The sequence below is a fragment of the Emydura macquarii genome, unplaced genomic scaffold, assembly GCF_026122565.2.
Source record: "Emydura macquarii macquarii isolate MOO-44397 ecotype Brisbane River unplaced genomic scaffold, CSIRO-AGI_Emac_v2 contig_1043, whole genome shotgun sequence".
Classification (NCBI taxonomy): Eukaryota; Metazoa; Chordata; order Testudines; family Chelidae; genus Emydura; species Emydura macquarii.
Genome location: NW_027131180.1, coordinates 12,729,424 through 12,747,488, shown reverse-complemented (window position 1 = coordinate 12,747,488; position 18,065 = coordinate 12,729,424). Strand labels below are relative to the sequence as shown.

General features: G+C 44.2%; 1 protein-coding gene across 7 annotated transcripts in view; it reads right to left on the bottom strand.

Annotated features, from left to right (window-relative positions):
* Positions 1–16,154, bottom strand: part of DDX3X (DEAD-box helicase 3 X-linked) — a 30,674-nt gene extending 14,520 nt beyond the window's left edge. For 2 of the 7 annotated variants that reach the window (XM_067545138.1, XM_067545140.1), the window contains exons 1-7: positions 16,006–16,154; positions 13,438–13,495; positions 11,898–11,948; positions 6,393–6,527; positions 4,341–4,461; positions 2,669–2,830; positions 2,481–2,580 (exon numbers count right to left, since the gene is read on the bottom strand). In XM_067545138.1, coding sequence (XP_067401239.1) covers positions 2,481–2,580; positions 2,669–2,830; positions 4,341–4,461; positions 6,393–6,527; positions 11,898–11,948; positions 13,438–13,495; positions 16,006–16,050 — 672 coding nt within the window. In that variant the 5' untranslated portion in view covers positions 16,051–16,154. The remainder of the gene's footprint in view (positions 1–2,480; positions 2,581–2,668; positions 2,831–4,340; positions 4,462–6,392; positions 6,528–11,897; positions 11,949–13,437; positions 13,496–16,005) is intronic. The other 5 variants (XM_067545141.1, XM_067545143.1, XM_067545142.1 and 2 more) reach the window with 3 other exon arrangements.
* Positions 16,155–18,065: the final 1,911 nt, after the last annotated feature.

Here is an 18,065-nt window from a genome sequence, read left to right as displayed (position 1 = left end):
AATCGTTACCATTCTACACTGGCCTCCAAAACAGCCCCTTCATCCCCATTGCCTACACAGATATCATTGGTTTTCTGATAACCTACAACAGATTGAGAGGTGGAAATTCAAGACTGACGGTGGAAAACAGACTCAGACATGAAACAATAAAAATCTTCAAAGCCTATGTAAAAGGCTGTAATAAGCCAAAGAGAACCTTCCTATCAGCCTCCATATCCCACTTCAAGGAGCTATGCAGGGTGGTAGATCAATTCAATCCTGAATAATGCCTACAACCAGCAACAGAACTGAGCACCAAGTGCTGCAGAGAACCATCATCCTTTTTCACTAACACAACACACTTGGGAAGGCTTTTTGAAAAATGTGGACCTGTTATGCCTGAACCCAAACAAAAGTCCACCTGCACTCCCTGAGCTCAGCACATGACTCATCAAGAAGTTCTAGACACTCCCTAAAAAAGTCTCAACTCAAGACTTGAATACAACCCATGCCCTACCTAGCTTGTGAATGATTCATGAACTGGTGTCACTCCTGACTAAAATAGCCAACACCTGATCCAGAGAAGGAATCTTTTCCTCACTGAAACATGCAATAGTATGGATTAACAAAAGAAACACCCCAGATACTTCAATCCTAGTCACTATCATCTAGTGTCAAATCTACCATTCCTGAGCAAACTCAGAGAAATGAACAAGGTCAACTACGAGCTCATCTAACATTCTAGACCCATCACAATCCGGATTCAGGCCAGATCATGGAACTGAAATTGCTTCAGCTTTCCTTCAGTCAAGAAACAGGACAGACAACCATTCTCTTGGGGCTCTTTGGAGCATTCAACACTGTCATCTTTCCAGGGTAATGCACTAAAGTGGACAATCCTTCCTGGAGGGATTCACCTAAAGAGTAGTTATAGAAACTGCACCTGCACTGCTAAAACCCTCACTTGTGGGGTTCCATAAAGATCAATACTCTGGTCCTTTTCAACCGTAACATCACGATGCAGACAACAGCTCTACCAATCTGTCACATAAGATATCCAAGCACTGGGTCATCTTGGTGGTGGTTGAGAAACTCATGGATGAAGCTAACTGGGTAAAACAGAGGTGATGCTGGTAGGCAGAGGATAGTATTGAGGAATTTGCAACCATGGTGTAAGTTTTTTCATTGACAGTTCACATTCAAAACAGTTCAATTCGTAGCCTAGGAGTAACAGATTCCTTGCTGATGTTGAGCTTTCACATTGTCAACTGGAGATGGTAAAAATGTTGGCTGGGCCCATAGCAAAGGCAGGATTGGACAGCTTCCTAGCCAACTCTCTCCTGGATACAGTGATATAACACATACCCAGGCATGAAACCTTTACACTTAGTAAATTAAAGCTGGAGTTGCTGGTTCGGACAGGTGCTCCAGCAGGCCTGCCAGTGCCACCTCCTGGTGCAGATGCATAGCTTCTAAATTGCCTCGCCTCCTGTGTTCTTGATGGGATGGAGTGGCAGATAGAGTTTCACGGTGCTCCATGGGATTCCCCCAAGCAGTATAAGTAGTGTGATGCTCATCGCTTACCAAGAAGGACATGGTGGAGTTCTTAAAGCCCATATTCTGGCATACTCCCACACAAAAACAGGGTGGGGGAAAAAAGCTTGGAGACTTCTCTAATTCTAACTTTTAACTTATAGTTTTTAAAAAAAAAAAACTATGCTAGACTAATTACTAACAACTCTAACTGCTAATGAAAAACATTTATTTGCTACGCAGATCTGAGGAGGAGGAGGAGATGTTCCTGCTCTAACCATGCAACAGCAAAAGGAAACTGAGGGGGCATCGAACCGTGCAGATGAGACCTCAGATGCACCATGTGGGCGACGCAAGGCGTGCCCACAGGTCGACAGACATGGCTTTTAACAGTTCTGGCTATGGCACATGTAGCACCCACATAGGGACCATCACTTGAACCATGTTACAGAAAACTACTGGTGACGCTTATCACCTGTGCAGAAGGAACCAAGCCTAAATCAAGAGAAGAGGGACTGAGAAGGCTTCACAACTTTTGCTGTAACAGTACTCTGATTCTGTGAAGTCTTTTTGACTGCACACTTATGATGTAGCTGATTACAGGACTGTAAGAAGCTGTCAAACAAGCAATGTCCTTTTGTTGCTACAGTAGTTGCTAAAGTATGGATATCCATTTCTAGCCTCACATATAGTGCTTTGAGCAATTTGACTTCATTACAGGTTTATCATCAAGTTTGCTCTGAGGGAGCTCCTGTGAAACATTACGAAGCAATCCCATCACTTAGAGCATGCTTTCTGATTCACTAAAGTAGGGTAGTTCTCTATGTATCATGAGGAGAAAATTGCTGGACAGTTTAATATGTATTAGAAGCACCAACTCTCAGATTCATCAAGTTTCACCTGGAAAGTTTGTTTCCTTAGTGTATGGTAACAGACTAGATGCATTACTACTAAACTGAAAAGCTTACGCTTTCAATGTGTGGAGGACAGTTGTTGCCTGTTGCCTCAACGGGAATGTCATCATATTTCTCAAAGTTAATGCCGGTATTGCCTCCGGAGAAGAGTTCTCTGAAAACAGAAGATAGACATCAGCATTCTAGTAGTTAATCTAGATTTGACTGGTAAGCGGATACCTAAATGCAGGTAAGTTACTCACTGTTCCAGACGATCACTTGGTGCAAGTGGTTTTGACCAGTCATCTTCATCTGATTTTTCAGACCAGCGACTATTTCCACCACGGTCAAATCTGCCAAAGCCACCCCTATCACCACGACTGCCAATACCATCATAGTCACCGCCTCTTCCACGGTCCTCATATCTAAACACAGCAGAAGTGCTACTTAAGAAATCTAGCTCAACAAAGGTGGTTGTCTGACAAAACTGAGGCCATTATGTTTAACTGCATATAGAGTCCACCTATTCGGTAGAATAAGGTTGTGAGATTTTGATTCGGTGCATAAAATTCAACGAAGCAGGGCTCCCTGCCTATTGATCTGGTGTGTATTGCATACACTGTTACAAGTTAGTGACTGACGTTTTGGGGACATTTTACAGTGCTGCTTCATGCATTAACTGCTCAATTGTATGCTAGAGCATTAGGTGATAAGCCTAATAATCAAAACATAAGCTTACTAGTTATAGAAGTTAAGGGACAGTATTTTAAAACTAGAGCCTAAGTTGAGAAGCTGACATTTGACCTGTAGAACTTCAATTCAGAACTGTCCCATTTAGAGAAGTTTGAATTACAGGTTTTCACCTGACATCTTCTAAAAAAGTGAGTTTTATAGAAAGGGGAGGCATTAAAATAGTCTGTGCACATTAACCAGTGTTATTCACTGAATGTACTATGTCAAAGTTCATGACTGGCATGTTTAACTTGCTCCTACATTTTACCGAAGTGCTCATACAAATGGAAGTTTTCTAAACTCAAGTGCACTTATAGACATAACAAAAGGCCTAGTGTATTATACAGGTGAGCTCCCTCTTTGTAAAACAGACTTTGGATAAAAGGTAAAAAAAAGACCTTACCTGGGTTGCGTTTAGTTTTTAGGTCTGGTAAACCATGTTTGAGAAAAATCAGGACACAGGACTAACGAGTCGAAAAAGGTCATTCTCACCACACTTGTGCATACAAAAGCATGAGGTGTTTAGAACTGACCAAATAAGGGAGACAACCTGCAAGAGTCTTACCCAATTGTTTTATTAAATTCACTCAAGATTTTGTTCTCAGCTACACTTTAAGAAAAAACACTGAACATTCCAACTTCAGTTTTGCCATTTTACATTAAGCACTTGCTCCCAATAACTAGTCAGTGTTCATCTGTGATGCAAGCATCCTATTGCCCTTCTACAGAAATAGCAAATCACTACAACTCCAAAGTCATTAGCTAATCCAAAGATTCAAACCAATTCACTTAGTTAACGTCAGTGTTTTTCAACCTTTTTGTACTGGGGACCCCCTTAGGGCTTAAAAAAATTGCAACCCTTTAAATTAAGCTCAAGGCTTCAGCAGGCCACAGGGCTGAAACACAGCACCCTGGGGCCACAGGCCATTGCCTTGCTTCCTACCCCATAATGCCAGCCCTGCTTGCAACCTCCAGGTTGAGAAATACTGGTTTAAGTTATTTAGATTAATACTTCCTATCCTGAAGGACTACAGTTTTCCAAGCAGGGTTCTCATTCTGCCTCCCCAAATTACTAAGCAGCCCTGTTTGCATGTCATATCCAGAACTGAAGCTAAGTGAGGAAGATCATAATTCTACTATACATCAGCACTGGTAACAGTTTTAAAGTTAGCTTCACACTGCATGGAACAAGAAGATACTCACCTTCCTCTTGACCCATTCCCACGTTCACTAAAAAAGCTCGATTTTCCTCCACGGTCACTCCGAGCACCAAAGCTGCTGTATGCATCCTTGTCTCTACCAGAATTCCACGCACTGTCAAATCCTAGACAAGGAAAGAAAAGGGTTACTTTTCTAGTCAGAAAAGTTATGGTGAACAGAGACCTATTAACACAAGACAGTTTTAAATGAGTAAAGACTCAGTTCAATCTGAAACCACAATGGTAATGTACATGTTTAGGAGCTAGCCAAAAGGAAAACTCCAACAGGGTTCATTCTCCTCACTCAAACACGAATAAGGAAGTGTTTTGACACAGATGGATTCCAGACAGATACATCAAGCTTTACTCATGTAGAGGAATATTGGAAAGGTGTACAGCACTAATGAAATGAGAGGTCAAACAAGAGAATCCCATTTTAGAATCCAATTATGCAATTATTTAAAGTTTATCTACACTGTTTGTCAACTACATAAAAAACAAAGACTAATATAAAGTAGTCATGGTATATTACCCTCATGTTTGAGCACCTGAAGTGCTGCACTTGGTTTTTTACTTGAGCACTGAGATTGAGCTATGATTTGCTAGTCTAATCACATTTTGGAAGGAAAGTCCACAGGCACTTAATGATGCCACTTTTCATCATCACCCTGCTGCCGTAATATCTCATTCCTTAGAGTTCCCACTGAAGTCCAAATGGAGACAAGACACCAGTGACTGGCTCACCAAGTGCTATGCTAGCATACATTCAGTTAACAAAAACTGAAACTACTAGCAAACTGCAACCATTGAAAAAATCTAACTTTGAAGTTTGAGAATCGAGCTGTGTTTACCTTCTTGTGCATAAATTTGAACTCCCGACTGCCTTTTGACTGCCGAACAGAGGCAGCAAAAAAAAAAATCTCCACCCCCTATGAGATTTTAAAATAGATTTTACAAGCAAAGCTCCCCCAGGTCCCATCTCAAAGTAAGGGGGGAGGCCCACTATGTTTGTATATAAAATGATATATTTGCATCCAGAAGTTTTGGAGTGGATTCCCCCACCCCCTTGAAGGTCAAAAAAGGGATCATCCAAAAACTGAGATGAGATACTAAGCTAAAGAACATCTTTTTTGTAATCTCACAGTGAGGGTTAAAAGTGAAATAACTATACAACATGGGACCACAAATGCTAAAAACAGATTTGCAGATGTACGGAGTCATTAACGACAAAGTTAAAGTATGAATGCTTTAATGTGTTTTTGTCTCTAAATTACATAGAGAGATCACACAAAACACTTCTCACTTAAATAGATTTTGATTTACGAATAGTTCTAAGAACATATTTGTATTCTGGCCAGCCAATCTGCAGTCTCCTCCCAACCCAAAACATAGACCACCAAGTATGAAAAGCCATGATTAACCAGACAGTTTAATGACTAAAGGAGTGCCTATTTTAGGCATCCCTTACATACAAGCAATAATGAAGAGATGGTAGAGTACTCTATCATATTGTGGGTGCTTTGCAGGGGCAAAATTGAAAATCTGACGTTTGGATTACTTAACTGGAGCTAGGAGACTGGTTTGTTGTTATGGCACTCGACTGTTTAATTCTTGTTTAAGTACAGATTTCCTGCATGACCATGGGCAAGTCACTTAGGCAGCATTACTCCTGTTTTGGACTGGAAACCACAGCAGACCTTTTGTATTCTCTGTTTACAGTGTAAACGTCAGAGCAAGCCTTATGATGTAAGATTATAGCAGCAGTTAACATAATGGCACCCCAATCTCCATTAAGGCCTGTAAGCCCCACTTGTAGCCAGGTAGGTGAAGACTAGCAGTTCAGCACTAAACCAGTGCCATATGCACTAACAAGTTCAACTTTGTAAGTCAAGCATTCATGTGAGAGCTCTCACATGCTACAAATTTAAACCAAACAATCTTTTGGAAGGAAGACTATTTTATAGTTTTTATAGCAGAGTAGTTCTCATCTTGTCTTCACACCAATGCAGGAGTGTTGTTGGCTGAAAGGTGACAGTTTAACAGTCCCCGCGCCCACCTCTGTCATCACGTCCAGATCCTCCTCTAGATCCAAACACATTGCGATCACGATCATAGCCATTCATCCGGCTGTCTCGGTCATAGCCATTCATATAGCCATTACCTCCGCGACCAGAGTCCCAGTTGGGGGAATCTTTGGCAGAGAATAAAAAGTGAAACAATTAAAGGAAAAATGTCACTCATGCCAGCGAGCAGTTTGCAAGCTCCATAGTGCCAATCCAGAGGTGGTATAACCTTTACTGCCAGAATGCAAAAAGCTGCAGCAATACAAAATCCATCCAAAGGCAGGGGTCCTTTCAGGGCCCTATCCTTAACTGGGGCTACCTATGGGGCACAAGCTGTGGCTAAAACAGTTTCTCTAGTTTGCAAAACAGTGTTCACAAACTTAACTCTTATCAGAGAGAGATGATTTCAGAGTTGGCCAAAGCCAAATTGGAGTTTGTTCAAAAGGCTCCTTTGAAAACTAGTTTAGTTAGATAAGTCAGGTATGATAGCAAACGGGAGCTAACATCCAGAATATCTTGTGCACTATATTTATTGCCATACTGTAAATCGATAGAGCCTGTTGCAAGAACTCTGGGTAGTTGAAAACAGCTCCGGTACCTCATATGAAGATAGATCTCCCTCAATTACTGTTTCAATTAAAAATTTCCCCTTCAAAACTTACACAGGATAAACTCCTAAGAATTTTGGACTATTATGTAGTGTACTGTGTCATAAGCAAAAGCTTATTAGTCATAGACAAACTACGTTGCTAGTAATGCAGTATTGGCAGACAGGTCATAAGAAGAACTGGTTTTAAGACCGAATAGATGTGGTTAGTAATCAACGACTTGGTCCAAAGAGTCGATAGCTGCATTACTGAAGTGGTCTCAATTCCTGTTAAGATTTCCATTGGTGCAAAAAAGAGCAGATCCCAAGAAGTGAAGATTTTGATATCCTCATTTTATAGGGAATAACCCAGCAAAACAAGGGCATATTGAATTAGTTTCAGCAAGATTTATACTTAGTGTCTCCACACAAAGCTACACCAGTTTCAAGTCAGTGCAATTTTTTCCAGTTAAAATAGCACAGCTTTGTTTAGACGATGTCTTAGTAAAGAGACATGCAGCCACTCAAAGACAAACATCTATAGCAAGGCTCTCATTGTCTGTACCTAGAGAAAGTGGTATTCAGAGTATGAGCTCAAGTATGAGCTCTTTAGTGAATTGTGATCTTCAATTTGTGAAAGCAAGCAAAAACAGATTATAACTGCACAGCTCATTTATTAATTAGCCACAACTAGGAGACAATATTTTAAATGGTGAACTATACTTCAGTGATTGAATAAAAACACAGCAAGCAAGATTGCAGGATTTTACCCAGTGTCATTTATACCCATGCAAGTATCCAAGTTAGACCGCCTGTACTTGCCTTTGCATGGGCAAGTGCAACTCCAAGAAGCGTCAATTTCAACTTTGAGTCTCATTGTGCATGATGGCTTTCAGTTTCTGATTACAGAGAACTCTCAAACCTTGGTGCAAATAGAACTGCAATGTTTCTCTTAGAAATAGAAGTCTGATGTGAGTTGACTTAAATTGCTAGTGTCAGTTATAAAGCTATGGTCTCAACGACTTAATAAAGTGAATTTGGCAAAGATTACCAGTACATTTCCACAGTAAGCAGAACAGCAACCTTTCCTCCTATTACTATTAATACAAGACCACATTGCTTCAAGTAGGCCAGTTCTACAGAAATGCTATATGTTATAACATGGGTACAGTGGGCAAAGGCTTGAAAAAAAATCTTGTTTTTAAACCTATTCTCATGAAGAATGGCATTAGCCACATCAGCTAAGCCAAGAGCGCAATTATCCCAACAGGAAAATTTTACAAGGGTGAAATTTGAGTCATACTGTACTTCTGAAAAAGCAAGGATTCAGACAAATTAAAAGTGGATTTCTATTGCCTTAGCCCTGGTCTACACTTACCTGGAGATTCAGCAGCAGTTGATGGGAGTTATGCAAACTACAGAGTAGCTTGCGTAACTCCCATCGACTGCTGTGCTTCCCTTCTGCGCAGTCTTCACTGCACCATGCTGACGGGAACACATGCAGCACTACACTACTTGAAGGGATGGTTTTACTCAGTCGACTTCCTGATCGATTGAGCAGGCCTACACTGACCGCTCAATTGATCCAGAAAGATCTGGCAGCGGTGTCAATATAGACATACCCTTAGAGTTGATAAAGGTTAGCATTAACAATGGCCAGCATCAAAATGCTTGTTTTGGAAGCTTGCTTGGATACTAGACACAATATACAATCTTAATAGAAGCTTGCTACAAGCAATTCTACAGGCCTAAGGTATTTGACTACCTTAACGTGTTAAAATATTTTTATGTAAGACAAGCAACAGATAGTATAGACTCTTCTGCGGAACAGATGAATGTAGTCAGCAAGGAAGCAGTTGCCAATTTATTTAAATAAAAAACCGCAAATCCAAACATGACTTGTTAGCTCATTAAGTCATTGCTCTATAGCCAGTTTCAACTCATGCTATAGAATAGCATAGTTTTACATCACTACATTGATATTGACTTACAGCTTGTTGGTGATGGCCCTGAATTGGAATGGTAGTTTTTCATGTAGCTACTGATATTTCCTGTCATAAAGAGAGCCATGAAAACTCCAGTGAAATAGAAGAGTCAAAACCAAAAGGTTTAAAGAAAATGTAATGACATCGAATGTATTATACACTTTCTCCAATCATGCATAGTTCCATCAACCTGATGATCAAAGAGGCATTACAGAAAGGCTAAGTGTACAAAGACCATATTTAGGTGCCTGGTATGGCTAATAAAAGAATAAAAAAATCTGGATTTCCAGACAGGACAGACAAAATTCCACAAGTTAAAGGCCTCTGGTTTTTCCCATGCATAAAAATGGTTGTCATATGCATCAGCTGAATAGTACAGCATTTCATTAAGTAAAATCAAACAGCAATTTAGCCAGTTAGTGAAATGTAAATTAGATTTTTCTGACTGCTCTTTGGAAGTATTATCTTGGGCTAGAAAGCATTTGAATTACTTCCACTTTAGAATTACTCTACCAGTCAAGGATTTGGTAAACCAAAGGGTTCTACTGCAAGTGAAGCAAGATCATCTCCTATAAGTAGTTCAAAAAGAGGATTTACCCACATCAGAAATAAGGTGAATAGAGAAGCAGCACATCTACCCCATGACATGCCCTTGGAGCCAAGGCACTGCTGGGAGAAGCCTGTAGCTACATCCTGAGGAGTCTCCCTCCAAAGAAATAGGGTATGAAAGCTACATTTTTGGTAACAGTCTTGAGGCAGACTGCAACGTTTTCAGCTGTCTGCAGTAAGATGAAGCAGTGGCATCCCCATAATCTCAGGGATAGTGCCATGAGTAAATGCAGGAAGTTGTGTGCCATAGGAAAAAAATGCACAGGTCATCATCCATAACCAGTGGGATTTAGAGTGAGTTACCACATGTGGAAGTATCAGCAGCACATCACCAGAAGCTAGAGGTACTTGAGCTCCACCTTCCAGTAGTTAAGTGGTCAGAGAAGTCTGGGACTTCACCCTACTAGGTCTGGCAATTGTATTAGGTCTGGTTATTATATGCAATATCTTCAAGTCAAACATGAACAATTAATTTCTTTCCCAGGAGCACTGAGCCCCAAGGCTTTATACTTTCCATCATATTCAACTGGTTATTCAGTGCAGCTTTAGACAATGCCTACCCTAGGAAAAGAGGTATTTTAATGTTAAGACAAGGCAACAATTATGGTACAGAGGTTGGTATGCTTCAATAACCAGAAACCTGGAGATAAGCAAGCACTCTGCTCAAGTTTTAAACCCTGAATTTTTAGAAGTGCTTGCAACTAGGGAAAAAAAGTCTGCTTAGGTTTTATGCTAAATGGTTCCAGGATTACTAAATTGAAAGGTCAACTTAATTTTCATTTCAGTATCTCCAAATTCAATTGGTGCCATTAGCCCAGGAATACTAGTATTTTAGACTAGACCTAATGTTAAGTGAATTAATACAGGGATCTCCATTAGAAGAAATATAGAGTTCACTAGATTTCCAAGGATTGGGTTGCTAAGTAGTCAGCTAGTTATTTTAATTCTATTTTTAAGATGCTTTATATTTAACTACATTCAAGGTCTGACTATTAAAACATTTTAAGTCATACTCATAATTAAAGAGTAACAGAATACACAGTAATTTTGTGTATTACAAAGGTGGATTCTCTAAATTTAGCACACAATACCTAATTCAAGCTAGTCAGTCTGCTTTCCACTAGAAAGTTGCGATGAAGTAATGCGACACAGCTAACTGGCACTTCTTAGTAATGCCCATGCCAGGTGCTGTAGTTTAGTTGCCCAATTCTAAACATTGGGCTTTTATTTCTGACAAGGGATTGTACCACTTTTACTCCATTTTTCAGTGGATATCATGTCCACACTAATGCAGTAGCGTGTAAATACCACTCATTGAGTGATTTGAAGGACTTCCCTCTTAATGAGATTGAAAGAGGTAACAAAAGGAAATGAAATCCCCTCCGATGTATTAAACATTGACAGGAATGCAACTTCTACTCTCCCTCCCTCCCCAGTGAACAGTCCATAGATCAGGTAGAGCTCAGACAACTCCACTTTACCTGATGCAAATCTCATTTTTTATTCTATTAAGCAGCCCCCTCATAATGCAAATATTAAAATACCAGTTTATCACACATTCCATGCGGTAGCAGGAAACCAGATGTTTGTTTTTTGGACTACAGGAGAAAAGACAAGGGCACTGTTGCTAATGCACTGCTGCTACTGCATGTGGATTTTTAAGACATTACACAGAATTTTAACTGAAGTGTACAAGAATTTCTATTTCTCATAATTCCAGCCAGCAAAGCTATGAATTTCATCCATCTCGGGTGTAGGGATCAAGGTGTGCCTTCTATTCAAAGGAAAAATGGATCCAGCCTACATACTTCCTCAGAAGTGACAAGAATGAAGCTAAACTAATTTTTGCAGATCTCTACACTACCATCAACAGTGAGTGATTAGAATGGATACTGTGAACCCTGATGATTATAGTGGAAGTCAGTCATTTATTTGTAAGACTAAGAGTCCATCTTACTTCTATGTTCATTTGTTTATGAGCTATGCAACTTGGAAGCTGATGTAGTGGAATGGTAGCCTGAGACAAGTAGCTTGGTAGACATCCTGCACAATATAATGAACTATAGCGGAGGTCAAATTTAAGCTAATGATGCAAGTGAGATTGCAGCCAATGAAAGCAAAGAATTTATGACTAGGTAAAAGAACAGTCTAGCTGCATGCAGTCATTTACACTATGAAAAGTGGTGTAAAATGCTGAAAGCCTGAAATGCATGTCTTACTATAGAGATGAGAATTCAAGCATGATTGGATACTCGCAGTTATCCTTGGCTGCATGTTAATATTAAGTAAAGCCACAACATTAATAGACATATACATACCTTGTTTTGAAGGTTCTCTATTCCTTAAGTGAGGAGGAATGTAGCGACCTTCTAAAAGAAAAAAAAACCACACCAGTTTTGTTTATTAAAAAAAAAAAAAAAAAAAAAAAAAAGGAACCACCTACAAAGTGTAGTAGCAGCAGCACTTGTTAAAAAAAAGTTTCTCTACAAAGACATTCTTTACTCGGAGAAAGATCTGATTTAACTACCTGCCGACTCTCCATGCAAATATACCATCCCAATTAAGGCCTATAAGTCTTGCCTCTAGAATCGACGATTCAAAAGTGGCCTAAGACAAGCCAGGTGTACATGACCTAGGCATTTGTGCTGTAAGTGTACAGGACATTGTTTCACAAGAACCTATTTGCACAGTCCTAGTATTCAGCACCAGTGTAATAGCGCTGCTCGATCTTGTCAACTATGTGCTTTAAGGCAGAGAACTGATTCTCTAGTTTTCCTTGGTCAGCAGAGTTTGGCAGCATTTTGGCTTGCTAGATTTGACCCAACCAACCCCTCTGAGACCAAGAGTAGAGCTCAGTTTTAACATGTTGACATGTCAGGAAGCATTGATCTTAGATGATACCATTTTTAATAGGCTTAAAGAAAGTCCTTTAAATGCTTCTAATGGGCTTTCCCCAGTAGTGAACTTTCAGAGAGGGCATGTTGGATCTCTTACCATATATTTGGAGGGCTTAAGGAGATTCTGGAATAGAAAGATGTTTTACTTACACCCTCCCCACCCCCTGGATGTTCCATCTCTATAGCACTCCAAGTTTTAAGGAGCAAAGAAATTGATGCCAGATAGCTGGGCACTGGCTATAAACAATACTTGAGCAATATCCCTCACAGATAGCTGAGCAACTCCTGACAGCAGCTGTCTAAATATCTAGACACAAACACTTTTCTGCCTGCAGAGCATGGCTAGAAGCAAATAATTGCTTCTTTGCTCTAAATTTGCTATCTCTGCGGAAGAGAACAGTTGAAGTATTTACACCAAGATGGGAGATTCCAGCCTCTAGTGAAGCCACACATATCAAGGGCCTCAGTCCTGTGCTGCAGCAAAAGGCCTTCCAGAAATACCATTAATTCCATATGCCAAAGGGTGTAATTCAGGTCTTCAAAGCAGCAGTCCAGTAACTGAAATATAGATTGGCATCCAGGAACCACTATAAGACTATATAGTCCCAGCAGGCAATTAAAATTTAGAGTTTAATGAGAGGCCCCTCAATGCAGCTTCTAACCAAATGCCTGCTTCAAAGGCTTATCCAGTGGAGACCAGAACAACTAGCCTCAATCTTGGATACCAGCTTGTATCAAGTTAAATACTTAAGACAACCGTCAGATCCTTAAACAGAAGAGTAGCAACCCATACGATGCATCAATTCAGTGCATCCCCCATCACCCAAGAGAAGTCAACCCCTTTAAGTTCTCCCCCTCACATTAAACATAAAAAAGAGCGGGTTTTTTTTTTGTTTTTTTTTTAAACTACATCTGAATACAGCCAAAAAGAGAATTTGTACATTTTAAGGTATATACTTACTGCTTGCTGTGCTTCCACCACTCTGAGAGTCTGAGGAATCCAGGTCTAGACCAGCAAACTATCAAAAAAAAGTTCTTGTAGTTTATATTAACACATCAATTCATATCATGGCATTAAGAACTAGGTAACTAATGAATCTTGGGTTGCTGTTTAGAGCACTGGAAAGATTTGTAAGAACAAACAGGCTTCTAGTGTACAGGAAGAGCAACTGCAACAGTGTTAAAAACGGATACCATGATTTTTAGTACTATGCTACTTTCATACCCGAGTGACAACTCAAAGTTTAAGTGCTTCTTATGTCCACAAGTATCAAATGTGCATCATATGTAATGGCTGCTCTATAACAAGAGCCTAGCACCCATCACTTTCAATTTAACAGTTAAGATCAAATAAAAATACTAAAGTCATTTCCCTCATGCTAATGAACTTGCTAGTAATCTCCCATGTTACTTAGGGCCATGGGAACACTTGATAGAAAGCATCCTTACAGCATTTTCTAATGAACATGATTAAGGTTCCCCATACACAATTTAAAAAACAAAAACATGGTTGTGCCAGAAGTGGAAAGAGCAGAACAACAATTTTAAGGCACAATAATTAAAGTCTGATTTTGCTGTAAGTGTTAAGGGGGGGAGGGGTTCTTTTACTAATCTGAGTAGTATGGGGGCAGGGGAGGCATTGCTTTAGTAACACTTGCAAAGTTTTTATTGAATGCCATTAGTCAAGGGGTTTAGATTTTTTTTAATGCAACTTATTGGGTTGTAGCTAAGATCAAATATAGCCAGTAGATGTACAGCTTTTGACACCAGTAAATTTAGTTACTAAATATGTTAATTTAGATATTAACCCACCTGTATTTGTAGTTTAGATTTCACCTATGAATATTAGCAGAGCAACAAAGTCTTGTTGTGATTACAAAGTGTTTTGTGATTTGCCAGTAGTTGTCAGAACTGGAGAATCAATGTGGAGTGGGATTAGGAAGCCTACTAGTTGTGCAAAACAACCACCATTTATAAAAAAATTATTCCAGTGAGTTAGATTAATACAGTTTACTTGGAAAAAGCGAACATACCTTTAAGCCTGCTCACAAAAATTGCTGCAAGGGTTCTCTGAAACCATGATTGTGTCAGACAACAGCTTTTGGCAGTGTTATCGCCACTTACGTAAAAGAGCTAAGCTAGGCAGAAGAAACTCCCATGCAGACTGTTCTTGATGTCAATACTCTAACTTGCAGACATTATGCATTTCGATGACAGATGTTTCACTCCCACTTAACTCCCTAATTTCTCCCAATCTTCTGCAAACAAAATGCCATATACCATGACTTTGAGGCATAGTGTTTAGACTTGTCACAATAATGGGGTAAGGAGGTAGCAAGCACCACAGTCACACTAGTTCGGGGGGGGGGGGGGGGAGGGGAGGGAGCAGGGGGAGAAGATAAGGAAACGCAAAGATTTCTCAGATCCAGACAAAGATCGCATGTCAAGAGTATCCTTAACATCGCCTGTCATTTTAGCCTAGTGATTCTTAACTGGGGGCGGAGTTGCTGCGGCCGCTGTCCTGGCGCTTCCTCTCAAAGTAGGTCAGGCAGCCGGTCCCCGCTCCGAGGAAGCACGTGACCGGCTGCCGGATTAGCCGGGCGGCTGCTCCCTGCCGTGTCTGAAATCCCAGCCTGCAGCGCCGCCGCACTGAGATGGCTGCCGCGCTGGTGGGAAGGGGGGCGGGGGTCCCCGGCACAGCGCCGCCCAGCGAAGGCCGGACTCGGGGTAACGGGCGAGGGCGCGGCGCCAAGAGGAAAGGCCCGTCCAAGCAGCTCGACGCGGCTCCCCCGGCTCCGTGCCCGCTTCCTCTCCGCGCGCCTGGAAAACCAGCCGCCGCTTGGGCACGTGCCCACGCACCCCCCTCGCCCCGCGGCACGGACCCAAGCCGCGCGCGGGCTCCCTGCGACGCCAGGCTTCCCTCTCGGTTAGCCGCGGCCGCCCGAGGCTCCGCCCCGCGGGGGGGAGGGAACCCGAGCGAAGCTGGGTCCTCCCGGGACACCCGCCGGCAGCTGCGTCACTGGGGCCCAGGCAGGCGGGAGCGGCCCCGAGAACAAAGGAGCCCCCCCCGCCCCGCCCCGCCCCGGAGCGCGCGAGACAAAGGCCCGGCCCGGCCCAGCGCCGCCGCCTGGCTCCGTCACACGCACAATGGCCGCCATTGTCTCCCCTCCCCCGCTCCCCGGCCGTTCCCCGCCGCCACCGCCAGGGGTCCCGGGCCTCACACAAAAGCCGGGCCTGGGGCCTGCTCGCCCAGGCCGCAGAGACACGCGCAGCCCGGCGGCGAGGGGACACGCCAATCCCGCCCCTCCCCCGCCGCTCTCGACACCGACGCGGCGACCGCTCGCCCCATAACGGAAACTGCGCAACAAGCCGCGCGGCGGCGATTAAGAAGGAAGCGAACAAAACCGGCCCGCCATCGCCCCGAATCGAGGCGGAGTTAGCGGCTTCCCCGACAACCGTGACTCGATGCTGCCTCCCACCCCCCCCCCCCCCCCCCACCGGTCATCGCGCGGCCCCGGCGCAGCCTCACCTGCTGGTCTAGACTGAGGGCATTTTCCACCGCCACATGACTCATAACGAGAGATCGTCTCGGGAGATCGCGCTCCGCGTCTAGAGAGTCGGATTCGCCGGGTTTCGAACTCGCTGCTGCTGCCGCTTGTTCGCTTCGAATCGCTTCGCTTCTCTAACTGAAACCCCCCCGCCTCGGCCCGGCCCGTATATACTCCCGCCCCCTCCCTGCCGGCGCGCTGACTTCAGCACGCAAGCCACGCCCCCTGGCGGCTCGCTCCCTTCCCCCACGCCTGCAGCCAGGATATCGCGAGAGAAGCGGCCGCTTGGTCGAAAGGGAAGGGGAAATCCAGATTCCAGAACTATCGCGAGATCTCCGTACAGGCTCGTCCCCTCGGCCTTCGACGGAGGCGGCTACAAAGGCGCCGCGCGAGATCTTTATGACCCCAAAGGGTGCCCCGGCCGCTCGGCTCTTCCCTGGAGGATACCGCGATATCTCCTGTCTTGGTTGCCCCCTCTCCCACCTCCGGATTCTAAGAGAAAAAGACTACCCAAAGTCTCGCGAGAATTTGCTGCGCTCCTCCACTCAGAGCTCGCGAGAGCACTCAATCAGCCTCTCTCTCGCGCGCGGGTGCGTCTCCAGAATTCGCCCCGATCGGATTCTTCTTTAGGTCACGTGGTCGGCGGCCCTGTCCGGACCCGCCGCCATCTTGAGCTGAGCTCCCCGGCCGGCGCGGCGCGGGCTCTAATGGAGGCGCGGCCCGGCCCAGGCTCGAGCGCTGCGCGCAGCGGCGGGGGCGGGAGAGAAACTGCCCGGCTCGCCGGGGCGCGGCGTGAGTGACCCGCCCGGCCTGAGTGTGACCTAAGGCGGGAGCCCGGGCAACGGGGGGCGGGGGAGTAACATCCCTGCCCGGGGGCAGCCCCCGCGTGCCTGCTGCGCGTGCCGGCTGCTCCTCCCCGCTCGGCGAGCTCCCGCCTCCCCCCACGCGACCCCCGAGTTCGGTCTCGCGCCTTGTGGGGGCTCCGCTCCCGCTCCGGCCTCGACAGCGGCTGCCGCCATCGTCTGCCCAGCACGTGGCGCAGAGGCCGGCGGCCCCCTCCGTCTGCGTCTCCACCCTTGGCGTCCCGCAGGGGCTCCCGCTGCCACCCCCGTGACTGCAGCTACTGGCGTGGATGGCCTACGCCCTGGGAAGCGCACACGCGTGGCTTTTAGTTCCCCTCTGTACCCATCAGCTCTGTGAGCTCGCAGGGATGTCGTCAGCTCAGCTGCGATTTTTGGCTGGGCAGTGATGGGCGGCCCTGTTTCCTGCCACAGCGCTGTTCTCAAGTGTCCCCTCAAAATCCACAAATCCCCCCTGTATCCTAAAATTCAGCTGTGCTGCAATGTCTGTGACAGGCTGCTAGCTGCCCATGGGTAGGCAGGCAAGTAACAAGCTCCTGTTATGCAAGAGCGTGATTGTTTTACTGCATTTTCTGCACACAAGCTTAGTGTCATCCACTTGCTGTATCTTTCCAAACCTTGCTTGGATGGAGTCCTATAGATATTGGTAATGGCAGTCACTTGAGTAGTCTCATCAAGGTCAATGAGACAACTCACATGTAGATCAGAGCCCTAGATTGTAAACTATCTGGGCCAGGAATTCTTACATTTGTATAAGACTCAACACAATTGGGTACTGATTCTGGTTGCTAAGGCCCAGATCCACAAAGGGTTGTAGACATCCAAAATTATGGCACCAAGAAGTTCCTCAAAACCCCTGCATGACTGCAGCTTATTTCTTGGCACCTAGATTTTTGCCAGAGCATAGGGTTTCAAACTGGGAGGGTGGGGGGTGTGCAGAATGTATTTTGGGGGAAGGGGACATGAGAAACTTTGGGGAGGAGGAGGAGGCACTTCATACATTCATAGCTGGGCAGTTGGAGAACAATGGCTGCAGCACAGGTTGGGCACCCGACACTGAAGGTAGCACCAGCAGCAGCGGAGAAGTAAGGGTGGTATGATATTGCCACCCTTATTTCTGCACTGCTCCTGAAAGTGGTGCGGCCTTCAGAGCTGGGTCACAGATGGCTGGAGAGCAGCTG